The sequence below is a fragment of the Aquila chrysaetos genome, chromosome 7 (genome assembly GCF_900496995.4).
Source record: "Aquila chrysaetos chrysaetos chromosome 7, bAquChr1.4, whole genome shotgun sequence".
NCBI classification, from domain to species: domain Eukaryota; kingdom Metazoa; phylum Chordata; class Aves; order Accipitriformes; family Accipitridae; genus Aquila; species Aquila chrysaetos.
Genome location: NC_044010.1, coordinates 20,493,220 through 20,521,060, shown reverse-complemented (window position 1 = coordinate 20,521,060; position 27,841 = coordinate 20,493,220). Strand labels below are relative to the sequence as shown.

Sequence of the window (27,841 nt, the reverse complement as noted above, 5' to 3'; positions counted from 1 at the left end):
AAGCCACTACCTTAGTCATAAAGATGCAACCTGTTGCGGGGCTGCCATGTAAACTAATCATATTACTGATCTGGTTTACTCTGTAACACCACAAATAGTTATGCTGGCACAATTGAAGTTCATGCAGAAACAAGTATGTGGGGTAAAAACTTGTTAAAATATATGGAACCATACCCTCAGGAAGAGCTTAACTGTTTTGGTAGAAGCAATCAAAGTATGCAAAGTTAACCTGAAGAAAGTTGAGCTTTCATACACATTTTTGTTATTGCTTACCTACTATTTTACTATTTTATTATTATAGTATTTTGTAACACAAAATGCCAAGCAACTTTCAAAATAGATGTTGATTTCAACCTCAAAACTAAACTGATTATTTTGTTGGCTTTCTGCAAACTAGGATATTGTGCATGGGTTTGTGGTGGTTTGGTTTTGGTTTTGCTTTTTAAAAGAGCAAATTATAAAGTGAAACTCAACATTTGGGAAATGCCAGTAAAATAATTCTATGTAAAACCTTAATTTCTTCCTATTCTTTTCTTTTCTATACATAATACTGTAAAGTTTATTCACATGGTAGAACACCTTTTTCAGCACATAGGCTGAACATTGGTCACAATACCTAGCTGCAATTTTTCATTTTGTTATCAACTTTAAAACTATGAACCAATGTTTTATTTATTATTCTAGGCAAAGCCTGGTAATAAATTACTTCCTCTGGTGGTTCCTACGTTGTTCCCTTAAACTACATTCTTAAGCATCTTTCTTTTTTTTTTTTTTTAAATCCCAAGAAGAGAAGAAAAGTAGTCTCAAAAAGAAATAGTTTACAATTTAATCAAGCACTCTTTCACTACATACACATTCTGGGACAAAAACAGAATAAGGCAGTTCAGAATTGTCCTCAGAGCCTGACAGCTGAAGAAGCTCAGGGATCTGAGGAGTGTGGAAAAAACTGCTGTATCCATACTAGAGCAAGTGATGTCAAGGCTGCTTCACAACGTTGGTACTATTTCTTACATAGCATACATATTTCCTGTCTCAATAGAAAATGAGAATGCAGTTATTAGCCTGGAGAGTGTAGCTGGATTATTTGCTAAGAAGGCTCATCAGCATCTAGATGAGAAAAACGGACTCAATACATTTGATCCATCAACAGACACTCACCAGGTATCATTATTCGTTCCTTCTTTAGTCAATGGCGAGACATAGGTAGTCAAGGAATAATTCAGTCCACTTCAACCTTGGCTGCAGTGGGGCCCTACTGCAGGTATCTCCACTTAATGTAAGCTGGAATGAATTCAGACCCTCATAACTACTCCCTAATTTATTTTCTTGGGCTTTATATGGTTGAGCTTTTATGTTTCCTGAGACTGGTTAGCTTTCAGGCACGGTGCCTGGAGTTAAAGCTCTAGGCATAACAATTTTTCCCCTTCTGAGACCTGAGATGCTCTGGCCCAGCTGCTGAAGCTTCTGACTCATGCTTCAAGGTTTTCAGCAGGCTCATTCCAGAGTCCCTTCCAAGAGCATGCAAGGATGCTGAAGACTTCAGAAAGGCTTTCAGAATTCCTCACTTCTGGCAGCACAATGTCCAAACAATGCCATGAAATATACCATGTGTTCCCATAGCCTCGCTTACTTTTGAAAATACCAATGAACCCCAAATACTTCCCCTCTGTGCACTAGAGCTACAAGCCTTCTGCATAATTTGGAGCTGCTGTCAGAATAGGTTGGGAAAAGTGCTTTTCCTGTAATGTATCATCCTTAGGCCTCTCAGCACCTTGACAATGGAAAAGGTCTCACATTTAAAATCTGATGAAGACTTCTATGCTACACCTAAATTTGTGGGCCTAGCAGTATATCCTCAGTCTGACCCATACTTCAGGGCCTTTAGCCTAAGCTTTGGTTTTCCTGGAAAGAGAACAGGAACACGTGGACTACAGACAGCCACAGTACACTTTGCCTTGATCCCCAATTTGGATAATTACAGGATGAACAGGTGCACAATAAACAACAGCATATCCACTGTTCAGTCTAGAGGCAGCCCATTTGTCAGAAGAGAATTAACAGACACCAACGATGGGATTTATCTGACCAAATGTAAATGCATACTCTTTCTTTAGTAAAGAAAGAGAACAGGCAACTACAGAGGGCAACCCCCAAAATGCACCTAGGACACATCACTATACTCTGAATTGCCTCTCTTTATTGAGTATAAAGTATTCAGAGCCTAAGTGATCAGCTCAGATGCAAGTATCTACAAGGTTAGGTATATGCATCTGTGATGCTAGTTGGATGGATGAAGAACACCGAGTGTTCACACAGAGATGAAAAATCTGCCTATTTGACAATGTCCAGGCAATGTGTTGCAACATTGCACTGTGCTAGAAAACACAGTATAAGTCGGTATAAAAAAACCTAGGTTTTCTTGTTTCAAGATATTGTTCAATAATATTAGATCTTTTGTTGGAAATGTTTGGGTATTTCTTAAGCTTGTTGATAAAAGTTACAGTGCTGTTAGGCTGCTGTTTCTGAACAGTAACATTCAGAGTTCTGCATACAGCTGTACTGAAACTTAATTGTTGGTAAACCCCTATTGATTTTTTTCCCCCAAATCCTGCAAACAAAAAAATCAGGCCTATGAATCAATAGATATGCTAGAATATAAAACATATAGAATATAAAACAGTGTAAGAAAATTTCCTATTGCATTATCTTAACAACATCGCATCACACTATACTCTCAAAGTATCTGAACTACATAACTAGAAAACATAATTTACACCATGTAAGGTAGTATTTCTTCCCTTACACAGATGGAAAGAATTGGGGACTACCATCCATAATACCTAGAGTTTCCACCAATACTGTACAGGTAAACTGAGACATGGTAAATCTCATTTTTTAAGAATATTTCACACCTTAATAATCTTATTCTGTGGTGAAAAATGTGATTATGTTTAATTCTAATGGTGACTCCTCAGACCTACTGGCAAATGTGGCCCTGGGAGTCAAATTAGACAACTCATGAAATGAGGTGTTGACTATTAATGTCCACATGTTGGCAGTTTGTTTGAAGACTCTTGTGCAGCAGCACTTAAGAAACCTGTGGCAGATGCATGGATGGACTCCAGTTCTCTGTGGCTGCACAGTAAACAAGACAGACAACATAAAACTAGCAGTTCTTTATGATATTACCTTGACCGCAGTTCAGAAGCACTATGCACTCAAAGACAGGAGGATATTAGAGAAAAATATATTGTTCCATAAGCAATAAATCTAACAAAGCACAGCCCTCTCTTCTCTTACATTCTCCCACCATGACAATCCCAGATCTTTAGGAAATACCCTCATTTCTCCTCCAGTCCCTCTACACCCTTCTGCATTTCTTTTCCTTTCTTCCTTCCTTCTCTGCCCTCCATGCCCCCTAGCTGTATATGCCCAAACCCCAATATCTACTGGGTTCATTGTGAGCTACAACATGTGCTGATGGGCAATAGATGTCTGGGGGTACTAATCTGGGTCTTTCTCTACATAGCCCAATTCTCGTATGAATTTCACATCTCTGAATTCTCCTCTTCTGTTACATCCAAAAAAATTGGGCAATGGGTTCCAAGACTAGTGAAGGAAGGAGGATTAAAAAAAAAAGAGAGCAGAGTGCTGAATCAATTAACACACAGACATACAATACTATCAGATAAGCTAAATCATGTTAAAAAGACGACAATACGATATGTGCAAAAACAGTTCTAGTATACACACACAATATTACAGTACACAGTAGCATGTCTGCCAAAGGAGTTTTGACAGTATGGACATAGAGCTGCTAGCATGAAATGCTATCTCGTGTTATACTAAGCAGGATAATAATATGCAGTAAACAGGCTATGAGAGTGGATGTACTCAACTGACACAGAAAATGTTCATTCATTTATCTTAACTTAAATACTGGTGATGAATTCCTGATAACGTACACAATTAATATTGTAACTCTAATGTTCTTTTATTGTAATTCATCGTGTAGCATTTCCTTGGCTAACCCTCTTTCTGACCTTTATCATGAGGAACTACATAGCCTCAGAATCAAAGTATGCAGTCCAGGAGTCCTTCCTAACTCCTGAACAGCATCTGGTAGGTCCCCAGGGTCATCCCAATATGAATGGCAACACAGCAACTCCTTCTTTCTTAGGAGTTTTTCTCTACTTTACCTTCTAGTTGGAAGGAGGCAGAGATCTCTTCATATAACCTAACAGAGAAAAGCACAAGGTAGTGAAGGATGAGACCCAGACGTCCCACATTTGTTTTCAGGCTCTTAGGACTGCTGTGCCTACAGTAACAGTCATTCTGCACCAATCCCTCTCTGTTCTCCTTCCTCTTCTTCCTGTACTTGTCCCACTCTGTTTTTTTCCCCTATCAGGTCAAATTCCACAGCAGAATCTCTTTATTTTCCTAATTCCTTAATACAAACATCCTCTGATTCTTTTTCCACATCGTTTTCATCAGTCTGGCTCTTTTTTGTTCAGCAGCTCCCCCTTGGAATTTCATTTGGCATCACCTTAAGGGAACAAAGGATTGGGTAATCTTGCTGATCGCTTTACCAAAGTCCAACTCCTATTCTTCAGGAGCAATGATCATAGGGAAAGTCTTGCTCATCCTTTCCAATCTAAGAAAATTGAAAGATTTTTTTGTAAATTCCATCAATATGTCAAATACGACATCAGCCACTGAATATGAGATTTCATGGGCTTGTACAACTGAAGCACATTTGAATTAACTTTTCAGAGACCTCACAAAAAGATGCCGGGCTAGTCCCATTGCCAGTTTCAAGTTCTTGCTCCAAAATGTTAAACATGTACTAAGAAGGGCGAAAGAAGGTCCTTTTATCTGACCTTTTCTTTGAAAAAGCCAACCCTGATCCATTTATCTTACATTAAACAAACATATGCATTTGGTTCACCTGGAAACATGGAAAATTGCAATCCAAATGATTAAGGTAGTCAAAAGGTGGGTCCTAAAAATGGGAACTATTAATCGTATAGTCAAGTTCATTGCTTTATCACTGCTGAAGATTGAAGTAAACTCTCCAAGCGATGGAGAACTTTGCTGTATGGTTGAAACTGAACTGAACAGGAAAAAAAGAAATGAAAAGATAATTCCAGAAGTATAAAAATTTCATGCTACTCCTGCATATTTAACTGGCTTACATAAACACGCTAAAAAAAGTCATAAAACTTTCTGTAGACAAAAGTAAGATAAAGCAAACATACAGAAATATTCAGGAGGTAGGAATGAAGAATTCTGCAGAGAAAAGGCTGCAAACCAGTCTTTTAGAGCTGGGGAATGAAACGTGATGTACCTCTATAAGACTGAATGAAGACATATATTAAAGATTAAAATAGGAAGTAAGACAAAGACTTCAATAGAAGACTCAAATCACTTAACTTTCCACTTTGACAGAAGTCAATTCATTAACAAATTTTAATGGTGACTGCAACTGTCCTGTGGCCCTTTAATGGAATTTGTTACTTTGGCACTGTAGTATTAAAATATTGCTTATGCTTTGTTATTTACATTAATGCTTATGTCATCAACTATCAGAATAAGGATTTTATACAATTGGCCTAGAATGGAGCAGTTTTACTCTAGATCTTCCTTCAGTTTCAAAAAATGTGGAAAAATGTGCTTTTATGAATGTTAAACATGTTATTACTGTAGCCATATATATCATACATGCTTTTAGTCTTTTTTTGAACAGAGGATAGACTAGTTGGCTTATTTCTAGTATCAACATTCTTTCAGTCTTTCTGAATTAGCAAAATGGATTGTTCAGCAAATGCTGACCAAGGAATTTCACTTATTTCTTGCAAGGTGACTGTAACATAGATTGATTGGAATTTCTGCAGTAATAGAAAGGTTAAATATTTCGAACTAGAGCTCAAAGCCAGACTTGACACTGACTGAATACCTTCATAAGCTACAACTGACCTCAGACCATCCTTTTTCTCACTGTACTTAATTCCTTTGAAATACTAGATGATTCAGACTTTCCTGCTAAAGCACACACAACTTTTTCTTATAATGTTTAAAAAACCTTCTGCACAGCCTTTCAAAAACCACAGGAGACAAAAACCCTTAACAATGGAATATTCCTGAAGAAACAGACATTAGAATCCAATTTCATTTACAAGCTATATTATAACTTTTAAAATGTCTACAATAGGATAAAACACCATGAAGTCTTGCAAGAAAAGCAGCACTATGAAATACAGACAGCAGACAGTGAAAGAAAAGCAGACCACAATGTAAAGTCAAAGTCCCAGGCTAGCCTTAAATAAGGTAGCTCAGGTCCCAGAAGTAATCTAGCCATGACAGCAGGGAGCTCGATTCGGGTAAGCTGTATGAACACTAGAAAGAGCCGAACTTAAGTTAACATTTTGACCAGTCCATGTAGCAAGCATCTTCAAGGACAGAAAAGTTTTGAAAAAGATATGTTTTAAAGGAACAGAAGATAAACTAGGTAGGCAGTAATCATTGTCCTCTTCCCAGTTCTAGGCTTCATGCATTTTAGTTCAAATTCAGAATTGTCTGTATATTTTGAAAATTTAGGAGAGAGTACCATCAAATTCAAACAGTAGTTGTGATCTGTGTATCTGATTGCCCTGCTTAACTTATGAGACCAATCCAAACTACCTTGTTCAACCCAAGTGCTAAAACAAAGTTAATGCATAAGAAGTTTTTTCTCCTGCAACAGCTCCAACTTAAAAACAGAAACCCTCCATGAGTGCTATATCAGAAGCAGGCCACTGAAGTGCTGCAATTTAAAAACAGGTGGTAGCTTCTTTGTGAGAAGGTGGCTGAAGTAAACCTCAAGTTTGCAGTAAAACTAATCACAGGTACTTCAGACTGTAAGCAAATTAAAAACTTAAAGATAAAATTCTGAGGTGCTATAAACAACTGATAAAAGCAAATGAAATCATAAAATACAGGAAATAAACCAATGGGAATGGAAAATAATTAATCCATGTATAAATTAGGAGAAACCAGATTAAAGATGCATCTGAACATATGCAACCAAGAGGTGATCTAGCTCTTACTTAACCAGCTCTAAACTTTTTCCCAGTCTTCCTCACTGGAAGATGTAGTTGTGAACTAACAGACTCTAACCTCTCTACTAACTCCAATTCTGAATTAGCACAGTGCTTAGTCCTGATTTAATAGCCAGTCAAAATCCATCTTATCATCTACCAGCCATAAGCAAACATGTACTTAAGAGACGTGGCAAAAGGAGATGGTGGAAAGTGGTGAATAGAAGTGGTCATGGGCACCACATCTTTGAAAATTGTGATGCTTGTTTATGTGTTACAGGCCAAATCAGCAAACAAGTCTAAGTGTGCACCAAATTTCAAGTATTAAGATATCCTAGACATTTTAGAGTAACATATGTTTAAAGGAAGACATGCTTAGATGCTAAATAATTTTTAAAAATTCAAGTGATCAAGTCCATGCTAGCTTGGTGCCATGTTTTTAGATGAGTGTTAGTGAATGTAACAAAGCATGTTTTCTGAAATGGTACTGTACATAACAGAACCTTTAATTTTACACTTATACTTTTAAGTGCCAGGTGGATGTAAAGTAAACTGAAAAGTGTTTAATCTTACTGTGAGTAGGGAGTACTGTAAGTGAATATAATCCTGAAGGGCATAACTGATCCATTTTGCAAGGACAGGAGAGAGAAAGGAAGAAAAAAAAGCATCCTTTTGTTGCGTACCATTAACTGCCTTTTTATTTTCATATATTAAAAGTGTGACCTTGGAGGTCGCCTCAGCTGTGTGTCAAAATGAAGTAGGCTTAAATTCTCAGTCGTTTATGATCTGATTTAAAAAAAAAGTTCTAAATAATATCATTAAGTTTTACCCTTAGGGTGATGTGGAGGAAAAAAAAAGACAAAGAAAAAACACACCCAAAATGTAATTAAAGAAACGTTTAAACATGGAAACTTAACAGTAAATGGCTAACCAGATGTGCTTCACAGCACTTTTGAGGGTTCCTTTATCTTCATGGTAGCCTGAAACAATGCCTTGAGCAAAAACCATTTGTAAAGGATAGGTGGATACAACAGAGGAATGAGAGTTGACTGGTTTAGTAGTAGCATACATAGAATATTTGACATGTTATTTTCACAATTATTGTACAATAATTAAATTAATGTAGGAAAAATATTTAAGCTGCATTAACAAAAATAGAAACTCACTGAAAGTCATGGTAGCTGCAGCCTTATACTATTTAATTTATCAAATATAAAATAACGACTCCTCGGAATATGGGCCATATAAAAGTTTCTCTCTGAATCAAAATAATAGGTGGTGATTTTTAAACCATAGAAAAAAGTAAAGTATTTTTCTAAACATTTATAAAATGCTATAAAAAAAGGTCGGAATAAAGAAGACACAGCAACTAGTCAGTTACATGTTGGTGTACCGATAATGCCATCATGGATATAGTATAAATACTTAGAATAATGTTACTGTCAATCTAACTCAACACTTAAGGTTGAGAAAAATCTTAAAATATAAGACTTGTTTGCTTTCACCAGTTCTACTTTGATTTAAACTTCTGATTAAACAAAAGGCAGTAATTTCCTGTTTAGTTTGTGCAAAAATAAGGTGGCAGTCTCTGACAAAAGGATATTTTTTCTGCATATGTAGATACAGGTGCACATAAATCACCCTTTGTCAAGGCAGAAATTGTGCAAATATGTTCGACACTTATTAAAATATTTAATAAAGCATCTCTAGACACTCTATTTTACAGCATTAAAAATAAATTAGCAAATTTAGATATGCCTACAGTAACCCCTTGAGTAGTCATAAGTGTGAGAACACCTTTGCAAATTGTTGCATTCTTTCACTGATATGACTGAAATTAGTTTTCTAATTGATGTTAAAGACATTAAATTGCTTTGAAGCTCTAACAGATTCATCATCTAAATAAATATTAGATTCAATAGAGACTCTATGTCATTTTGTGGTCTACTTCTGTAACCGAAGATTGTTCTCAGGATAATTGATGAATTACATAAAGAAACATTTATTCTTGTTAATTTTAATATAGGTAGAACAACTTCTGGTGAAAATTCTATTTATATTCTCTACAAATATATACATAGCATTTATGCCAGTTTCTCCATTAACCATATGAAACATGATCTTTATAGAAGAATTCAAGCAAATGGATTCTTAGATTATTGTATGCAAATGCCTGTACAGTAACCTTGCTATCAACTTTGGAGTGTCACCAAACTATGTAAGCTAGGAAAACTTTTCAACATAAGTTTATAATGCCTATGATAGATACTCAAGAACTGATTATGCCATTCTCATAATCAGCATATTTTTTTCTCCAAGAAGCTTAAAGCTCCAAGTAAGACTATTCATAAAGCAAGAAATTAGTCTTTACCAACAATTTTACCAATAAAAGCTTCAGAATCCTGTCTACACATTTACAAAATCTTTAGCTGTGGCCAATCAAGCCCATATCAGAAAAACTGATTCCCTCCTCATTATATATACTCAAACTTTTTTATATGACCATGATTGTCATTGTTGAAATTTTTTCTTCTTATTTATCTTTTTATTTATTTTAGTGGGCAGCCTTCCCAAAACCTTACTTTTGAGATCAGTTTTTGCGAATGCTCTGTCAGTGCATCCAAAACAAGTAGAATATCTGTATGTTTTGAGGAATATCACTGGCAGGTGCTTCTAGAGAAAAAAAAAAAATGGAGGAAATGCCTCTGGGATTACATCCTCGAAAAGTAAGAGAAAAGAAAGGGAAACAAAGAAAAGTGTGCCTTCTTACATATGCACAAAAATGGCTTATAAAGGTGCCTACCTGCAGGCACAATAATAGCAGTTGTAGCATCTAACCTCTATCAGTCATAATCTAGAACAGTGCCATTTTCCATTAACCAAGCAATAGAGGAACTAAAATTACTTATACTGGTCTACGCAAGTCACTCAGTTTGCTCCAGTGCATTTTGATGACTTAATTAGGAAGACAGTGCAGCACATGTGGTTTTCCAGCTAGGTTCATCACAAAGGCCACATCATCAAAGCAGAAGAGTTGTGTCTTCTACAGCTAGATTAAAAATAGGGATTTCTTCATTAAGTGTCTTGCAGCTGACTGTGCCTCTTGGTTTGTCTCCGTCTATTCAGACAATTAAATAAAGCGTCATGCTTTATTTATTTCTTTTTAAAGGCTAATAAGGAAGCCATGAATTGAAGTACAGCTGGCAATCTTTTTATTTATTAAGACCTCAGTGTACACAGTGACAATCTCTGGAAGGCAAGGCACATGCTGGGATAATTTTTTCCCCTTTTAATATATGTCCTCTTTCCAGGCACAACAGTTCGACCAATAGGAATTACAAACCTTTGTCATCCTCCCAAGCAGAGAGAGGAGTTGGGGGGGGGGGGGGGGGGGGGCAGATCACAAAAAAATCAAACCAGAAAAACAACAGGGGAAACCTAAGGTTACACCATAAAGCCAATAAATGTGAAACAATCTGAGTACTTTGATAATGTGTTGATGTCAAAATAAATCTGACAGAGTCAGAACAAATTTAGTCACAATATTCCAAATTAAGAAAAAAACAGCCATGTATTTTTACTTCTATCAGCAGGGATGGATGACTAGATAAATTACATGATCATTATGTAGGTAAATTAACTGAAAACAGTATACAAGATTTACTATACAGTTTCCATTTTCTGATAACAAGAAATTATTATCTCTTGTGTTATTAAGTAATCTGGTTTGTACAGTCATAATGGAAATTCTACATGGTACTATCATACCATGGAAACTTCATAATGTTTCCTTGATAACAAATACATTGTATCATAACATAATGTGATGTAGCATTAATTCATTAATATTAGGATCTAGGAATATAAATTAGTGAAAAAAATATTTTCAAAATATTTTGCAAGGAACACTTATTACCCTGCACTTCAAAGCAAGCTGAATACTCCATGAGGCAAGATGACTTTTCAGTCTTAAGAGTTAGCAACTGGTAATTGTATGTTGTTATGTAGACTTAAAAATGCATATACACATGCATACAAATATAGAGTGGTCAGATTGGATGATCTCAGTTGGTACTGCTTCTTCTCTAGAAGAGGTTACAGTATCGCCTATGCACAGTGCAGGGATAGGAGAGAAGGAAAAGGCAGACATGAACAGAAACACGGTCTTTACAAGAGCACAAATGCCAGTTTTTCTCTTTTTTAATTTTTATTTTATTTAGTCTAGCTAAATAGAGCCCCTTCTTCGTAGGGGCTAGCCAAAATGTGAGTAGTGTTTGGTTTTTTTTTTTTTCCTTTTTTCTTTTTTTAGATCTTAATTGAATAATATTTTGTCTGCTTCAAGTTAATTGTATGTGGATGACAAAAGCACATCTTTCCACATGTTCCTTGACCCTAGCAAGGCCTAAACTGCCTGTCTACTCTCTCTGAATTTGACCTTGAATACCACAATCTACAAATCTGATGGCACTCACAACTGGAAACGTTACATTAAATCATCAACCCTTGCTACACATCACTTACAGATGCATTTGTCAAAGTTATATTAAATTAGGATCACAAAAACGTACTTTATGGCCAAGAGTGACATTTCATAAAGCCTGTGAAAACAAAATTACCGGACAACGTGCACCAAAACATGGTATTTCTTGCCACTACAGTTTGTCAACAGAACAGTTCCTCCAAGATGATATTTTCTATGATAGAAGTTATATGATGGAAAGTTAAGACCATGACAGAGATGAATCTGTGGTCCAGGTTGGTAAGGTGAATTTGAGCTGGCAGTATGCCCTTGACCCAGGGAAGGACACCAACATACTGGGATGCTTTAGTGAGAGCATAAGCAGCAGGTCAAGGGGTGATTAGTCCCCTCCAGTTGTCATTCATGAGTCTGCACATGGAAGAGTGCATCTAGTTTTGGGCCACTCACTCCAAAAGAAAAACAGAAAAATGGGAGAGAGCTCAGAGGAGAGCCTCTAAGATGATCAGGGCGCTGCAGCATATGATACCGGGAGAGGCTAAAGAAGTCTAAGGTAGTGGTCTAATTACAGTCTTCAGTTGCCTTAAAGAAAGTTTTGCAGAAGTGAGAGACAGACTCTCCTCAGAAGTGCACAGCGAAAGGACAAGATGCAAGGGTCACAAATTGCAATACAGAAAGTTCCAGCTGGCTCTAAATGGAGTAAAAATTCACCTTGAGAGTGGTCCAAAGAGGTTATGAAATTTCCATCCCTGGAGGTGCTCAGAGCACAGCTGGACACGGCCCTGTGCAACCTGGTTTAACTCTGAAGATAGCACTGTTTTGGGGGGGGGGGGGGGAAAAAAAAAAAAAAAAATCAGACTAAATGACCTCCATGTGCCTTCTAACCTATTTTTTTCCTTGATTCTGAGTGTTCCTACATCAGAGCTACACACTTCCAGTCTTATATTTATATGTATGTCTTTAATCAAAAATAGCTAAAGGTTATCTTTATTTGGGCTCGGATTCAATGAAAGAATAAGTGGAATCTGCATGGAATTTGGGGTCTTATATTTAAAAATTTGACCCTGTTAAATCATGTCCTTCAGTCTTTAGAGTTAACAGTCCTCTGGGACTTAAAAATCTTTTCCTGGGAAGGCGTAGCTTTACATAGGTTTTGAATTTTCTGGCTTCTATCCTTTGCCTTATTTCCCCTGTGACCTACAAACTAGGCTTTCCTGTTCAGGTGCTCTGAAATGCTTACTGGCTCATCACAAAACAGTTATGAACATCACTTTACTTTAAAACAATACAAAATTATAACCAACAAAACTGCCATCTTTGTAAAATATGAGCTCAGCTGTTGGATCACTTGCTCAGAAAGGGTGAAAACTATCCTCAAGCACCTCACAGTTGAAGGAATTTAAATCCATATCCCCTACTCTTTGAGAAGTGTCAAGGGAGTACTGGTCACTTAATTTCCTTAGCTGAATGAGCCTTCACTCTTCCTTTACAGCTTCACAATCAGACGCTTACACGGAATTTGAGCATCCAATTCCCTTTGCCTCTGAGCCTCTGCCAAGACATTCAAGAGTTAAACTATGGGTTGGGTTTGGCTGAACATTTCTTTTTTAAACATTATTCTCAGAAAAAAACTGCACAACAATAAAAGTAGCTAAATTCTTCACCTGAGCTATTCAATGCCTTATTCAGATCACTGAGAGATTTATTTTTGATATTTGATTGAAAATTCATTCAGGCACTTAAAAAATACAGAAGAATGAGTGAGTACACATTACATTATACAAGACACTGATCATCTTTATGAAGCAGCAAATGAAGATCTTTCAGTACTAGGAAGGTACATTTACAGGAAGCAGGGAAACCAGAGGAATATAGAATTTCTTGTCAAAATGTATCAATCATACATATAAACCCAAAGTATCACATTCGGACAACAAATTCAGTAGTTTGACAAGCAGGTAACAGGAAAACTACAAATCTTGTTTTCACTAGGCAGATCACAAAGTCTTAAGTACTGAAAAGTTAACAGTGATTTAAAAAAAAAAAAAAAACCCACACCAAACAATTTAGTTAGTTATGTTACTGAATTATGATTAACTTGACAAAAGCTCTGACATAAGAGTTTTCAGATTCCAAAAATGACTGCTTACACCTTAGCACGTTAGATGCAGTGAAAAAAGACAATTTGAATTTCTGAAAGTTTCATTACAAATAATAACTGTCTCATGTCAAAAGAGGCAAACAAGCTAGGATAGTGTTTTTCCTGTAGTGTTTCATTAATAAGCCAAGAAGTATTAGAGAAAAGGAAATTTAAAGTATTCTTGTCTACCCCAGAGGAGGTCAAATCCTGGGCTGGTTCTCTTCAGGATTTCAGTAAGCTTCTGTGATTATCAGAGAAGGTTGTTTTGTGGTTGTTTGTTTTTTTTTTAAACTTACACTAGCAAAACATATTTCTCAAATTTACATTTTATTATGTATGTTTTATATATCTTATGCTTTGTTATATATCTGCATCTCCTAAAGGAAACCTATTTCCTGGAGAAATAATGCACTTCACAGATTTAAACATCAAAAAAAGTATCAGAAAAGCAATCCTTGTTTACTTGAAAATGGTGGAAATATATCAGGCGTTCTAGTGCAACATCAGTCTTTACTCAAGTACTGAGAGACAGTACTTGTAGACCACAGAGGTCTACAAGCTTCTATCAAAATTTCTCAAAAATCTGGGTTCAAAAGAGGTTTTCTCCTCCTCATCCTCTCCCCAAGATCCACAGAGAACTCTGTTACAAAAAATTATTAGTAATCTATCAGGAGCATTCAAAACTTGTCATTCCATGGTTTTACAAGGCTTTTTTTGCCCAGGTGTCTCTGTAAAGCTCAAGGATTGACTAGATCTCACGTATCTGGCATCTGTTCCAGTTCAGATGGAGGGCACTTCCACAGTACTCCCTGCTAAAGGACCTGATCCCAAGCCCAACCAAATCCATGAGGAATGCTCATACAGTCCTTTTATTAACAGACCAGAAATCTGAAAGCTTGCACTCACTTCTACTGATGTAAAAATATAATAAAAAATCCCAGTTTAAATTACTGAAATCTGCTGCTGCATGTCAGATTTATAGTTCTATGTTTTTTTGACAATGTAGTAACTGGTAACTTTAAAACACTTCAGTGACTTAACTGAAAACATAGAGCTCAACATATGCATCTGAACATAACATAGCATTAGTTAATGCTATGTTTTCTTACATCAGTGCACTTTAAAATCAACTATCAAGTTTTCCAGCTTTTAAATATGCAGAGCAACTGGAAAGAAAAATCACATCTTTCCCAGATAATGTTAAACCCCTGATTAAATAAAGATGTGCCAAGGCAGAGATACTTTATGCCTCAGGAGACAGCCATAGTGGAATTGCGAGTGTATTTTATATGTGAATTAGAGGTAAGATGTAATGACATGAGATGAAAGGCTCAGCCGTGATTTTAATAAAGGGGGGAGACAGTACTTCCCTGTGGACCCCATATGCAAAAGAGTGAGACTCAACAAGAATATATGAAAAGATTCAGCAAAAACTACAGTAAATGTTTCAAAGTTGTAAGATCACCATTAAAATTCATTACATTTTACTGAAGTTGAGAATTCCAGTTGTGAGCGCAAGTTTTAACACATTTCTGATAATTTGTCATATGAAATTAAAGCTATGTCATCAATAAGGTGGAACAATTTTCAATTTTTAGATAAGACAGGATTGGAGAGTTTGAAAGCACAAAACTGCATTTTTAAAGGTTTCTAATATGATCAAAAAATAATTTAATTGAATCTGTTATTTTGAAAGCATGGTTTTTATTGAAACAAAATAACACACCTAATTTAGTAGTACTATGATGACAGACGTTTTAGCTGCTTAATGCTTTTAGCAATCCTCAGAAAAAGCTGTTACCTATAGCTCGATTGCTATTTTTTTATGGCTAGAGCAGAATTCCAAAGAACCATTATTTCTTTTTTTCCCCATTAAATGGAGGAAAAAGTCTGACATTTTGCACAGGTCTCTCTCTTTCTGTGCATTAAAAAAAAAATAAATAAAAAATTGAGAGACATGCCTTTGTAAGGAAAAGACATGAAAAGAGCAAAATGAATGGGATGAACTGCTTAAAGGAAAAAAAATAAATCCTGCTTTATTTGATCTTTTGTGATAATCACACTCCTGGCACCCTGCCAGTGAGGCTGAGCATGCTGGTGTCTGGCCAAGTACAGTGATCTCTTGGTTCAAGTCTGAGGTCTGTGATGAAAATTACAAAGCAGGGACAAAAATCAAAATGCCACCTGTGATTTTATTCTGAAACTAATTTGATGGAAAAAGTAATACAATGCAAACAGACTTTTTAGTAGAGTCTACAAAACTGTGACTAAATTGAAACCAATGCAAGTGGATGGAGGTAGCTATCACGCAAATACATTTGGATCTGCAGGCGTCCCTTTTAAAAAGAACGGTAGATGTCTTTGTGACAGGTAGATTGCTTTGAAATTATGTTTGAAGTCCCAGGTCAAACTTTTAAAATTATAATTCCAACATACATCTTCCTTTATTCTGGAGTCTTTTTGCATCTCCTATATAACGCATTTAAAACCAACAAAACCAGGAAAAAAAAGTCAATTCATTTCCTTAAATTACTTTCCATGAATGACCATTCATTATAGGACAACCAACTCTTGAAGGAAAAAACCTTTTCCTTTCTCTTTTCATTCAGAAGTCTATATTTGAACTAGTTGCCCACAGATATATGGAGAATTGTATAGCCACAAAATTCTGCATGCACAATGCACAATTCAACTTAGAAATCCAACCAGCAGTCTTCTATGTTATTATTCAGATGCAAAGCAGAAAAAAACACCACCAAAAATCAGCACGTCACCTTCTTTTTTATATGTCTATTGTGTTTTCCTACATTTTACTGAAGTTTTACATTATTAGCAGTACTGATCAAAGTTTGTTTGGGTTTTTCCTAACAAATATTGAAGATGATTCAGAATGACTCAGAAGCTGTTCTTACAGATTTATTCTTAAAAAAAACCCCAACCCAACAAAACAGATTTTGTTTCCTGTATGTTACTTCAATAAAAATCCACTGTTCACTGAAGTGATACAGGTTACCAATTTTACCACCGCCTTCCCTTTAAAGTTGGATAGTATCTTGCCATTTTTACACATGCTTACTACTCCTCTCTGCATTAGTAAGACTTGCCATACACAAGCACCAGGATGATCCCTGATCTCTAGGACTTCACTGAAAACACCGCATTTCAGCTATTTCACAGTTGCTGCTGTTTTCCTTCTTCTTCAGGAAGGTTCTCCATAGATTTCCTATTCTCTTTGATATTCAAGTCTGTTTCTGCACTCTGTATTTCTTCCCTCCACCAACAGTGCTAATCAAAGGAATGCTTTAATAGCCACCTTAACCTTCTCGTACTTATATTTTCAGGCCACTCCTTTTCTATCTTTTCTTTTGCAGTTCAAAAAAAGCAACTCATTACAGCACAGACAATACAATACTCACTGAATTCCGTGTTTTAAATACGCAGATATGCTCATAAATTTCTTAACTACACACACACACTCTAAAACATGGAGAGAGAACTTCAGATATATACATGCACATATTCACATGGACAGCATAAAAATGATCCATAAAAACATGAACGCTTACTTTTAAATAAAAGGTACCTACCTGGAATGAGCTGACCCAGTAACTGATGGCATCTGGAAAGGCTGAATACAGCTACTATGACCAAAAAAGGATAATGTTTCCATTTCATGATGTGTCCTTCCTTGCATTACACCAGCTCAGCAGCGCTAACGTAAATGTTACCTGCAACACACAATGGAAATACGAACAAACAAATTAATGATAAATTTAAGGTACTTACAAATATTTTTGCCCAGTGTAACTCTATGAAGTATGCTATTTTATGCAGTTTTAGCTATTAAAATAATGCTAAATTTTCTCAGGAAGTTGTAAACCACAACCAGAATATTAACTATCCCTGCAGAGCACACAACCCCAAAACAGATGTTTTAAAGGGAGCCCCATAGTGCACATGTGTATTTTAAAGTGCTGCATGTTGTTTGGTCATGTAACCCAAGTTATTAAAGAAATTGCTCAGTTCAGCAGGATAATTCAGTGTGGGTTTAATCCATTGCAGTTCAAGGAAATACTTAAACACTTGCTTAAGTTGAAAATGCTTCAATGCTATTCAGCTTTCTATACAAGCAGGGTTAAAACATTACACTAGTCCTCTTATGGCACAGTGTTTTGCTGAAAGAGGATTAGGGATAATTTTACCCAGTAATAACTTGAATAGTTAAGGTAACTTTCTGCTGAGTTTCTGTGTTCTTAAGGGCAGATAGTTTTCATGCAACTGGCAGGAAAATGGAATCTTATGAAGGAAGAAAATATTTTGAATGAAAATGTGACTCTTGGACTCATTTTTCTGACCACCACAACTGTAGGTTGAAAAGTATTCACAACTCCACCACTATTGAAAAATAATCTCTGCTCATCCTACTCGTTTCTTATGCTTCAGCTACATTAGTGCTTAACACTGACTCTGCCAGAACTCCTCAGGCCTTGTTTACAGCATACCAACCTGTTCAAAATGCCTTTCCTCTATAGGTTCCTAAAGAACATACGGTGTTTTTCAGATGATCATAGAGATTTCTGAAAGCAGTAAGATTTTTTTAGACAATCTCTTTGATTAAATACACACAATCTGTAAATAAATGGATTTAGTGTTTTGGTTTGGGGTTTTTGGTTGGTTTTTGTTGTGTTTGTTTTGTTTTGTTTTGTTTTTTAAAATAAGACCCTTTATCTAAATAAAAACTGAAATGTGTGTGACTGCAATGTTCCATATATTGCATAGTATCTGGGGTTCATGTCAAGTTCTTGACAACAGAAGAGATGCTATTGTAAGTGTCTGTCCAGTTACTAGATGCGCACAATTGTCTGACCCTAACCAACAACTAGAGACCACCAAATACAAATGTAAGCATGAAGCAGGCTGATGCATGGAGCTCTACTCCGACAATAAATAACTATGTTAGACCTTGATAACGTTACAACTGCACCTCTCACTTCTCTCTCCTCATACATGTTCCCCTTGTAGTTAAGAACGTATATTCAGAGATGAACTGTTTGGATTATGACTCCCTTATCACCTAAATGCCAGCAGACAGAATCATAACAGTGAGAAAACCTGTGGTGCCGTCAGTCACTTCTTCAGTCTGCTGGGACAGAAAATTTTCAGCTGTAAACCTAATATATATTTAACGACAACAAACAGAAGAGTTGCATCATTACTGGGAGTATTCATTGCCATCTGATACTTTTGGATGTTCAAAAATGCCTAAGTAAGTTAAATATGAATAGATTCAATCACCTACACATGCTGGATTTTACATTTGCTTCTTGTGTTATACCTGTACTTCTACTATCTTAGCAATCAGAAATAATAATACTCCATTTCCTACTACTGCTATTACCTGAATCCTACAAAATATTTTTTCTTCATTTTTATCACTTCATCTGCACTGCACACAAAAACCCAGTTCCTTCCATTCCCATTCTTTTGATATGCCCTATCACTTGTTATGACTGCTTTTCTGTTGCAAACAGCTTGACAGCTCTTAATGGCAAACTTAACGGCAATTAATGGCCAAGGTGTTACATGCTGCTCTAAATGCTATTCATGATATGACTCCAAGACTGAAATGAGGATCTGCAACTTCAGGCCTTCAGAATGTCAATCTCTTTCTCTGTACAGTAATACAGGCTTGCTTTATAAAACTATTTACCACATTGGTTTCAGATTCCCACAGTTTCTTCATCTGTACTTTCTGCCTGCAAACGCAAGATTGAATATTGTTTCTAATGCAAAGCTGATGAGGCAGCCCATTGAATTGGTTCACCAAACAAAAAAAAGTAACACTATCAGTTAAGGATTTACTTTGTCATTGTAATGTGAGGTGCTCACACAATGTACGTCAATGTGAAAGAATCATTTCCTTAATACATGCTGCAAAATCATTCAAGGACTTAGAGATTTAATAAGAGTCTAAGTGTTCCCATCCACTGGCAGGACACAACTCCTACTGATCTCAACAGGAGTTAAGATCACACATTCTGGAGGCAAAATTTGTTTTGTGGACCATATTGTATTGGGTTGTTGTGGGAAGGTGCTTGGTAGAGAGGGTGTTGCAGGGTGACCCCTCTGAGGAGAGGTGAGGGGCTACCTGGTGCCAGCCACAGCCCACTCCAACAGACCCACTGCAGGGCATAGCTGAGTCTGTCAGCCAAGCTGATGGTGCTTCTGGGAAAGCTTGTGTAAGAAAGGGCAAAATGCCAGATAGGCTGACCTGGTTTTGGCTGGGATAGAGTTAATTTTCTTTCTAGTAGCTGGTACAGTGCTATGTTTTGGGTTCAGTATGAGAAGAACATTGATAACACACTGATGTTTTCAGTTGTTGCTAAGTAGTGTTCTGACTAAGTCAAGGACTTTTCAGCTTCTCATGCCCAGCCAGCAGGAAGGCTGGAGGGACACAAGAAGTTGGGAAGGGACACAGCCAGGACAGCTGACCCAAACTGGCCAACACGGTATTCCATACCATGTGACATCATGTCCAGTATATAAACTGGGGCGAGTTGGCTGGGGGGAATGGATCGCTGCTCGGGAACTAACTGGGCATCAGTTGGTGAGTGGTGAGCAATTGCATTGCGCATCACTTGTTTTGTATATTCCAATTCTTTTATTATTATTATTGTCATTTTATTATTGTTATTATTATTATCTTTATTATTTTCTTCTTACCTGTCCTATTAAACTGTTCTTATCTTAACCCATGAGTTTTACTTTTTTTTCCCAGATTCTCTCCCCCATCCCACTGGGTGGGGGAGAAGTGAGTGAGTGGCTGCGTGGTGCTTAGGTGCTGGCTGGAGTTAAACCATGACATAGGCAGAGGAATAGGAAAAAAAAAGGGTCATAAACAGGAGAGGGAACACCAAGGTGCGAGCAGGAGGAGAGGGAGGCGGTGCTCCAGTCACCAGAGCAGATTCCTCTCTGAGCAGAGCAGCCCATGGAGAGGACCATGCTGGAGCAGAGGTCCACACTGCAGTCCATGGAGGACGCCAGACTGGAGCAGGTGGACATGTCCTGAAGGAAGCTGCAGCCCGTGGAGAGCCCATGCAGGAGGAGGTTTATCCTGAAGGACTGCAGCCCGTGGGAAGGACCCATGCTGGAGCAGAGGAAAAGTATAAGGAAGAAGGAACTGCAGAGAGGAGCTGTTATGGACTGACAGCAACCCCCCATTCCCCACCCCCCTGCACCACTCCAGGGAAAGGATGGGGGTGGGGGGGCAGAGGTAGAGGAGCGGGGGATGAAGAGGTGAAGTTGAGCCTAGCAAAAATGGGGGGGTAGGGGTGTTTTAGTTCTCGTCTTTCTTGCCATCCAACTCTATTTTAATCAGCAATAAATTTTGCTCTTTAGCCAAAGTTAATCCACCACAATCATAAAGCTGGGGGGGGAGATGAATCCCAGCAACATACTTTATGGCACTTGCCCTATCTATGAAGGCATCCGATGCATGAATCCAAAGTTTTTTCTCTTTCATACCTCTCTCTTCCATTTACTGAATCTGTAGACTATGACTTCTTTTTAATCCCTTTGTATGTGACAGAGCTCTGCAGGGAGCTCAGACGTTAACTGCCTAGCTTGTTTGTTAAAACCTTTTCTTCCCTCTAATTCTGCTTGTGTTTTATGTTTGAAATATAATATTTAATTCTAAAACCTGAAATTACTTCAGTGTTATTAAAAACATTATTCTTACAGAAAATTTCAGTGAAGATGGCTTTAATGAAGCCAAATAATTTTAATATGAAAACAAAACTTGTTAGTCTACAGTTTAAAAACAATTCTTGTAGATATTCCTTGAAAAGAATCCTGAATATGAGGCTAATTCTCTATATTCAGAGTACAGTGTTTTCTTCTGAAATAGTAGCCCTGATCACAGGGAAGATAAAGTAGAAAAAGATGTCATCAGAATGGAAAATGGTTTTCAGATAGAAAGCGAGTTCAGCAAAAGAGAAACAAGGTCTTTCTTATCATCGTCTACTGCCACAGTCCACAATTCAAGCACTACACTATAGTGGAAGAAACCCACAGAAGTGTGTCACAACCAAAGGGATTCAGCTGGCAACTTAAAACAGTTTCCCTTAGTACATACTAAAAGCCCATGAAGTATCTGCCACATGCATTTAGAACTTCATATACAAACTTCTCAGTGTCATAACATTTAACTTTTTGATTATAATAACTGAACTAAATGTTTCTGTGTTTGGTCCTTCTCTGCAATTAGTCTTTCAGTGTCTGAAATACAAAACTAACATCACAGAATAAGGACTGGCACTAATTAGATGTTGCCAGTGACAGAAGAAAGATGCACTAACTATATAAACTTCAGCTGGCCTGAGACCTCGCTTAACTCTGTATCAAATGACTGCAGATCTACACCAGACTGTGCAAGAAAAGATTCAGGTCCAATGCGTTGTCCGTCCAGAGAGCACAATAAAGATAAACACAGTCTCCTCTATGACATTATAATCATTAAAGAATCAATGGCAAATTAAACTGCACAAACCCAGAGGGGAAAGAGGCACTATGGTAAATGCAGGGAAAGGGTGTAATCAATTATTTTCTCCCACTTCCCAAGTATAGTACTATTTATCACTATAGCCAGTGCAGCATTCAGCAGCAGAAGGAAAGACACTGAGACAAGACCAAAACCAATGCTGGTTTTCTTTTCATTTCCGCCCCCCCTTTTTTTTTTCAGTTTGATTATTATTGTTGCTTCTCTCAGAAATGGTAACCAGCTTGGTAAGCCTAGATTTTGACAGTATGTTGAATAGAAAAAAAGGACACAAAGGTCAGGTAATCAAAATTCTAACTTGTAAAAGTAACTTCCCTTTATAAAATCTTTTGGTAAATATTATGCTAAAGAGATTGTATACCAACAGGATGAGACAGAATTTTGATTTGCTCTGTACCGAAAGACCATTTTGGAGTGGACTGGCAAAATTTCACTGAAAGAAGAAAAAATACAAAATCTTCCTTTTGAAGCAATATTAATTCATTTTGAATGCAGAAAATTTTTAAAGCTTGTCATGCATTGTTAGGCCTGCTGATATTGGATAGACTTTCCTGTATTTTCAATCCTTTTGTTATAAAGTCCTAAAGTCTATTAGTCAGACACCCAGTTATCTGGTCACCTCTGTTTAGACGGACACTATTTCTGAACTTACTCCTCCTGTGCATTATCGTCAGTAAAGTTATATATCACTGAAATTAAGAACTTCCCTCTACTATTTCAAACATCCTGTCTTTGTTAAACTAAATTTATTTGGAGTTCCAGGAGGATGAGAAGGAAGCACAGCCATACATTGTCTCAACTGTTTCCATTTAGGAGCAAGAATGACAGAGGGTTGATGAACTAGGGGGAAAAAGTCTGGCTAGCTCCTTTTCTATTCTGAAGTAAATCAACTCTACTAAGATCAAAGCAGCTAAAAAAATATAAATCTATTTAAACCAGAGTAGTTATCAGTATAGAGCATTGGATCTGGACTGTGCTCCTTTCAGTGACAGTTTCAGCAGACATTCAGGTAGCTCACCTTATTTGATCTTTTAGTATTCCAAAACATTTGCTTTTTTAGAACCAATTGTTAGGTCAGTTTTAACAATTATGACACAAAATTTATATTTTACTTATTTTAAGCTGTGCTTTGGTTTTTTTTAAATGCAGTGAGAAAACCAAGAATAAAATTAATAATAATAACAACAACAAAAACAACAACAATAATAATGGATTGAATGTGCTCAAATTTACATTTCTAAGCTGGCAGGTGACAAACCTATATGTAAAACAGTCTTACCTAGATTTTAACTGACTTGATTCTCTGTATGATATATTTACTGCCTAAGCAGTACCATAGGAATAGTTCATCTGGTATAAATCAAAGAAAAACAAACAAACAAACAAAGCTGTGTCCATGTTCATCCACTCATACTGAAAGACTGCAGCAGAAACCCAAACAGCAGTATCATCCTGACAAACTGTGGTATGTGACATAAGCTATAGCCTAAACCCTAAATACCCTCTACTATGCTGCCTACACATGAAAGCTCAGTGTGACGAGCCAAACTTATAACAAAAGAAACATCTTTTCTCCCACCAGTCTCAGTGTCATAAACAATCTCTCTACCAGAAGCTCTGCTAATCTCTAATATCTCCTTCATGTGTCTGGCTATATAAGCGGAGACTAATTTTGAATAAGGGACAACTTTAACAAGAAGGTTTCCTCAGGGAGGAGTACATAAATGAGACAGTGAGCAAGAGAACATGATTTCTGCATAAGGAAGCAATATACTTATAATGCAATAAATGTGCAATGCAACGAATGAAGCATGAAGTGGAGTGTTAAGAAGTGTAAAGAGAAAGCAAACACCGCCCCCCCCCCCAAACCCCAACCCTGTAAAACTGTAAAACAATGATTTCCACTTGTTCTGTGAATTGGGGCCACTCGAGAAAACTGACAGTGCTCTGCTTGCTCTGCAGGCTCCTGCCCCTGCCTGACCACCAGACTGTTGGTCTCTCTCAAGGAGCCAAATTAGGTTACTGACCACTTACTGCTCTCTGCCTTTTCTGCCTGCTGTGCCAGGAGCAATATAGAGACACTGTCTCAGCATGTAGGGCTGGTGTTAGGAAAACCAAAGCCTAGCCAGAGGTCAGTCTGGCAAGGTATGTGAAGGGCAACAAGAGGGACTTCTACAAGTACATAAGCAGCAAAAGGAAGACCAGCGAAAATGAGGTGGGGGACCTGGGGACAAAGGACATGGAAAAGGCTGAGGTATTTGATACCTTCTTTTATCTCAGTTTCTGTTAGAAAGACCAGACTTCAGGAGTCCCAGGCCCCTGAAACCAGAGAAGAAGTCTGGACTAAAGAAGTCTTGCTCTCAGTGGAGAAGGATCAGGTTAGGGAGCACTTAAACTACCTGGACACACACACCAGTCCTGGGACCTGGCAGGATGCACCCATGAGAGCTGAGGGAGCTAGCCACATGTCACTGCAAGGCCACTCTTGACTAGCTTTGAAAGGTTGTGACAATCAGGAGAGGTTCCTGAGGACTGGAAGAAAGCAAATGTCATCCCTATCTTCAGGATGAAGGATCCAGGGAAAAGCAGGCCTGTCAGCCTCATCTAAATCCCTGAGAAGGTGATGGATGAACCTATTCTGAAGAGCATCTTCATATGCATGGAAGGACAAGAAGGTGATCAGGAGTAGTCAACATGGTTTTATGAAGAAGAAATCATGTTTAACCAACCTGAAAGCTTTCTACAATGAGATGACTGGCTTGGTAGATAAGGGGAGACCAGCAGATGTTGTTTATCTTGACTTTAAGAAGGCCTTTGACACTGTCTTCCATAAGATCCTCATAAAGAAGATGATGAAGTACAAGCTAGATAAGCAGGGGGTGAAGTGGACTGAAAACTGGCTGAACTGCCAGGCTTAAAGGATTGTTATAAGTGTCACAAAGTCCAGCTGGAGACCAGTCCCTTGTGGTATACCCCAGGGGTTGCTACTGGGTCCAATACTGTTTAACATCTTTACTAGTGACCTGAACAGTGAGACTGAGTACACCCTCAGCAAGTTTGCAGATGACATAAAACTGGGAGGAGTGACTGATACACCAGATGGTGTGCCACTATCCAGAGGGACCTTTGCAGGCTGGACAATCTCATGAAGTTCAACAAAGGAAAATCTGAAGTCCTGCACCTGGTGAGGCACCAGTACACACTAGAGGCCTGGAAAGCACCTCTGCCAAGAAGGACCCGGGGCTCCTGCTGGACAAAAAAGTTGAGTCAGCAATGTGTCCTTGCAGCAAAGGAGGCCAAAGGTATTGTGGGCTACTCTGGGAAGAGTGCTGATGGCAAGTCGAGGGAGGTAATCCTTCCCCTCTCCTCAGCACTGGTGAAGCCACATCTGGAGTGCTGGGTCCAGTGTTGGGCTACCCAGTAAAAAAACTGATAGTGGAGCAAATTCAGCAAAGGGGCACAAAGGTGATTAAGCGGTGGGAACATCTGTCATATGGGGAGAGGCTGGGACTGTTCAGTCAGGAGAAGAGAAGGCTCAAGGGGATCTGATCCATATAGATGAATACCTGCTGGGAGGGAATGAAAAAGAGGTAGCCAGGCTCTTGTCAGCGGCGCTCAGTGATAGGACAAAAGGCACAAATTGAAACACAGGAAATTCCACTTAAACATAAGAAAAAATCTTTTCTACTGTGAGGGTGACTGAGCCCAGAAAAATGTGGAGACTCCATGTTATATGCAAAACCTGCTAAGACACAGTCCTGGGCAACCTGCCCTGGCTGACCCTGCTCTGAGCAGGGCATTGGACTAAATGATCTTCCTCCCTGACTCAGCTGTAATTATCCTGCTTCACTGTTTGGGAACCACAGCACCAAAATCAGCAATCCATATACTGCTTCAAGAAATGCCCATATACTGCTTCAAGAAATGCAGTATTATGAAGTGTCTAACACAGAATGAGGGAAGGCTACCTCTCACAGAAAACTAGTCACAAAATGCTCAGAAGCTGTAGTGTAGAGCAACCAAAAAGCTAGCAGCATCAAATGGTCCTGGAACAGAAGCTGACTGGATGGAGCTAGTATGCTGGACATGTCTTTTAGGGCTTAAAAGAGAAAAGATTTTTTTTAAAAAAAAACATATTAATACTAGAAAAATCACTTATCCTGTGAAAGTTCCTCGATGCACGGTCAAAATTGGACAGTTGAGGAGGTTTGTGACAACATTTTTGGGGGAATGACCTTATGATCCCACAGGTAAACAGAACATACAGACAGACTAATGCTTAAATGTGGTATGCGGCATCGTAAGTCATTGTCTGCAGGGCTTGTTGTGTTCAGGCTGATTATTCCCCTGGAATGCAAAAATCAATTCTAACTTGCAAACTATTATTTTGCACAGACCCACAGTATTGCAGGTTTTGTTCTCTATTTTATATTCATTCACTCTCAGGGGAGCAATCAGAGGCCAAAGATAATTGGTAACAGTCACCAGTGAATTCATTGGACAAAACTTCCCTCAAATCCAGAAGATGATTTCATTCTGTTAATTAGCCTTTTTTGTTGAAACTGCTGATATAGCTAAAAGCTGTGGGAAGAGAAGGGAGAAGTGAAGATATTTGTATCATCACTCTCAAGAAGCCATACGAGAGAGTGAGAGGGAAAGACCTTAAGGTCTTAGCTAAAAGCTTTACAGTGCAGGATACTCTTTGCATGTGTGCACACATGCAAGCGCTTGTGTGAGAGGAAGAGGCAATGTAGCTTTAGAGACATTTCTATCTATTAAAATTTACCTGTGCTTCAAACCTAGAGGAAAATGACACTTTGGGTTGTTCTTCCCAATTGTAGCCAGGCTGCCTGGCATAATTCTCACTCGTAGAACACCAAATTTCTCTATAATTAAAGAAGTCTGCCAAAGGAGCAGAACTACAGTCTCCAGGAGCTTCAACTGACTCACTCCATGCAACTCTAAGACATAAGACATTTGAAACAGCTGTTTGGGTTTTTTTCTTTCTTTCTTTTCTAAATGCAGTTTCATATTTTTCAAAATTATATCCCCTTTAATCAACCTGGGCCTCCCTTTTTTGCGTAATAAGGCACCATCTCTTAATAAGGGCAAGCAAGCAAATGTGAAGCAAATCCTGTAGTAACAGCACTACGGAAAACCCTATGGGAAAATTAACTGAATTCAGAGTGTGCTTTTGGAAAAAACAACCAAGGAACGATCTCAATAAAACAAGAACTTTCTCATATCTTATATTACCAATGCATTACCTCTTTTTGCCCTTTGGCATATTAAATCAACAACCCATGTCTCAACTACCATGACTTTCAAGGGAGTGTTTGGAAAAAACCTGGTTACTGTATCTGTTAAAGATTTACCAATACGAAATACCATGTTGCCAAATTGCTTTTCTAGAACTACATACTCATTGCTTTTTGAACAGGCAAAAAAAATATCATTAGTAATGCCTTGATGCAATCAGTAATTTCATAAGAAATACTGTCAGTGTTCAAACATCATTAAGTAGTGGATGTCTGAAGAAGCAAAGTGGTTGTTGTCAAATGTACTTCCAAACAGTCACATGGAAAACAAAC

At 37.7% G+C, this 27,841-nt stretch overlaps 1 protein-coding gene across 5 annotated transcripts in view; it reads right to left on the bottom strand.

Annotated features, from left to right (window-relative positions):
- Window positions 1-27,841, bottom strand: part of ROBO1 (roundabout guidance receptor 1) — a 764,721-nt gene that overhangs the window by 650,931 nt on the left and 85,949 nt on the right. For all 5 annotated transcript variants that reach the window (XM_030020140.2, XM_030020134.2, XM_030020136.2 and 2 more), the window contains exon 2: window positions 17,281-17,421. In XM_030020140.2, coding sequence (XP_029876000.1) covers window positions 17,281-17,368 — 88 coding nt within the window. In that variant the 5' untranslated portion in view covers window positions 17,369-17,421. The remainder of the gene's footprint in view (window positions 1-17,280; window positions 17,422-27,841) is intronic.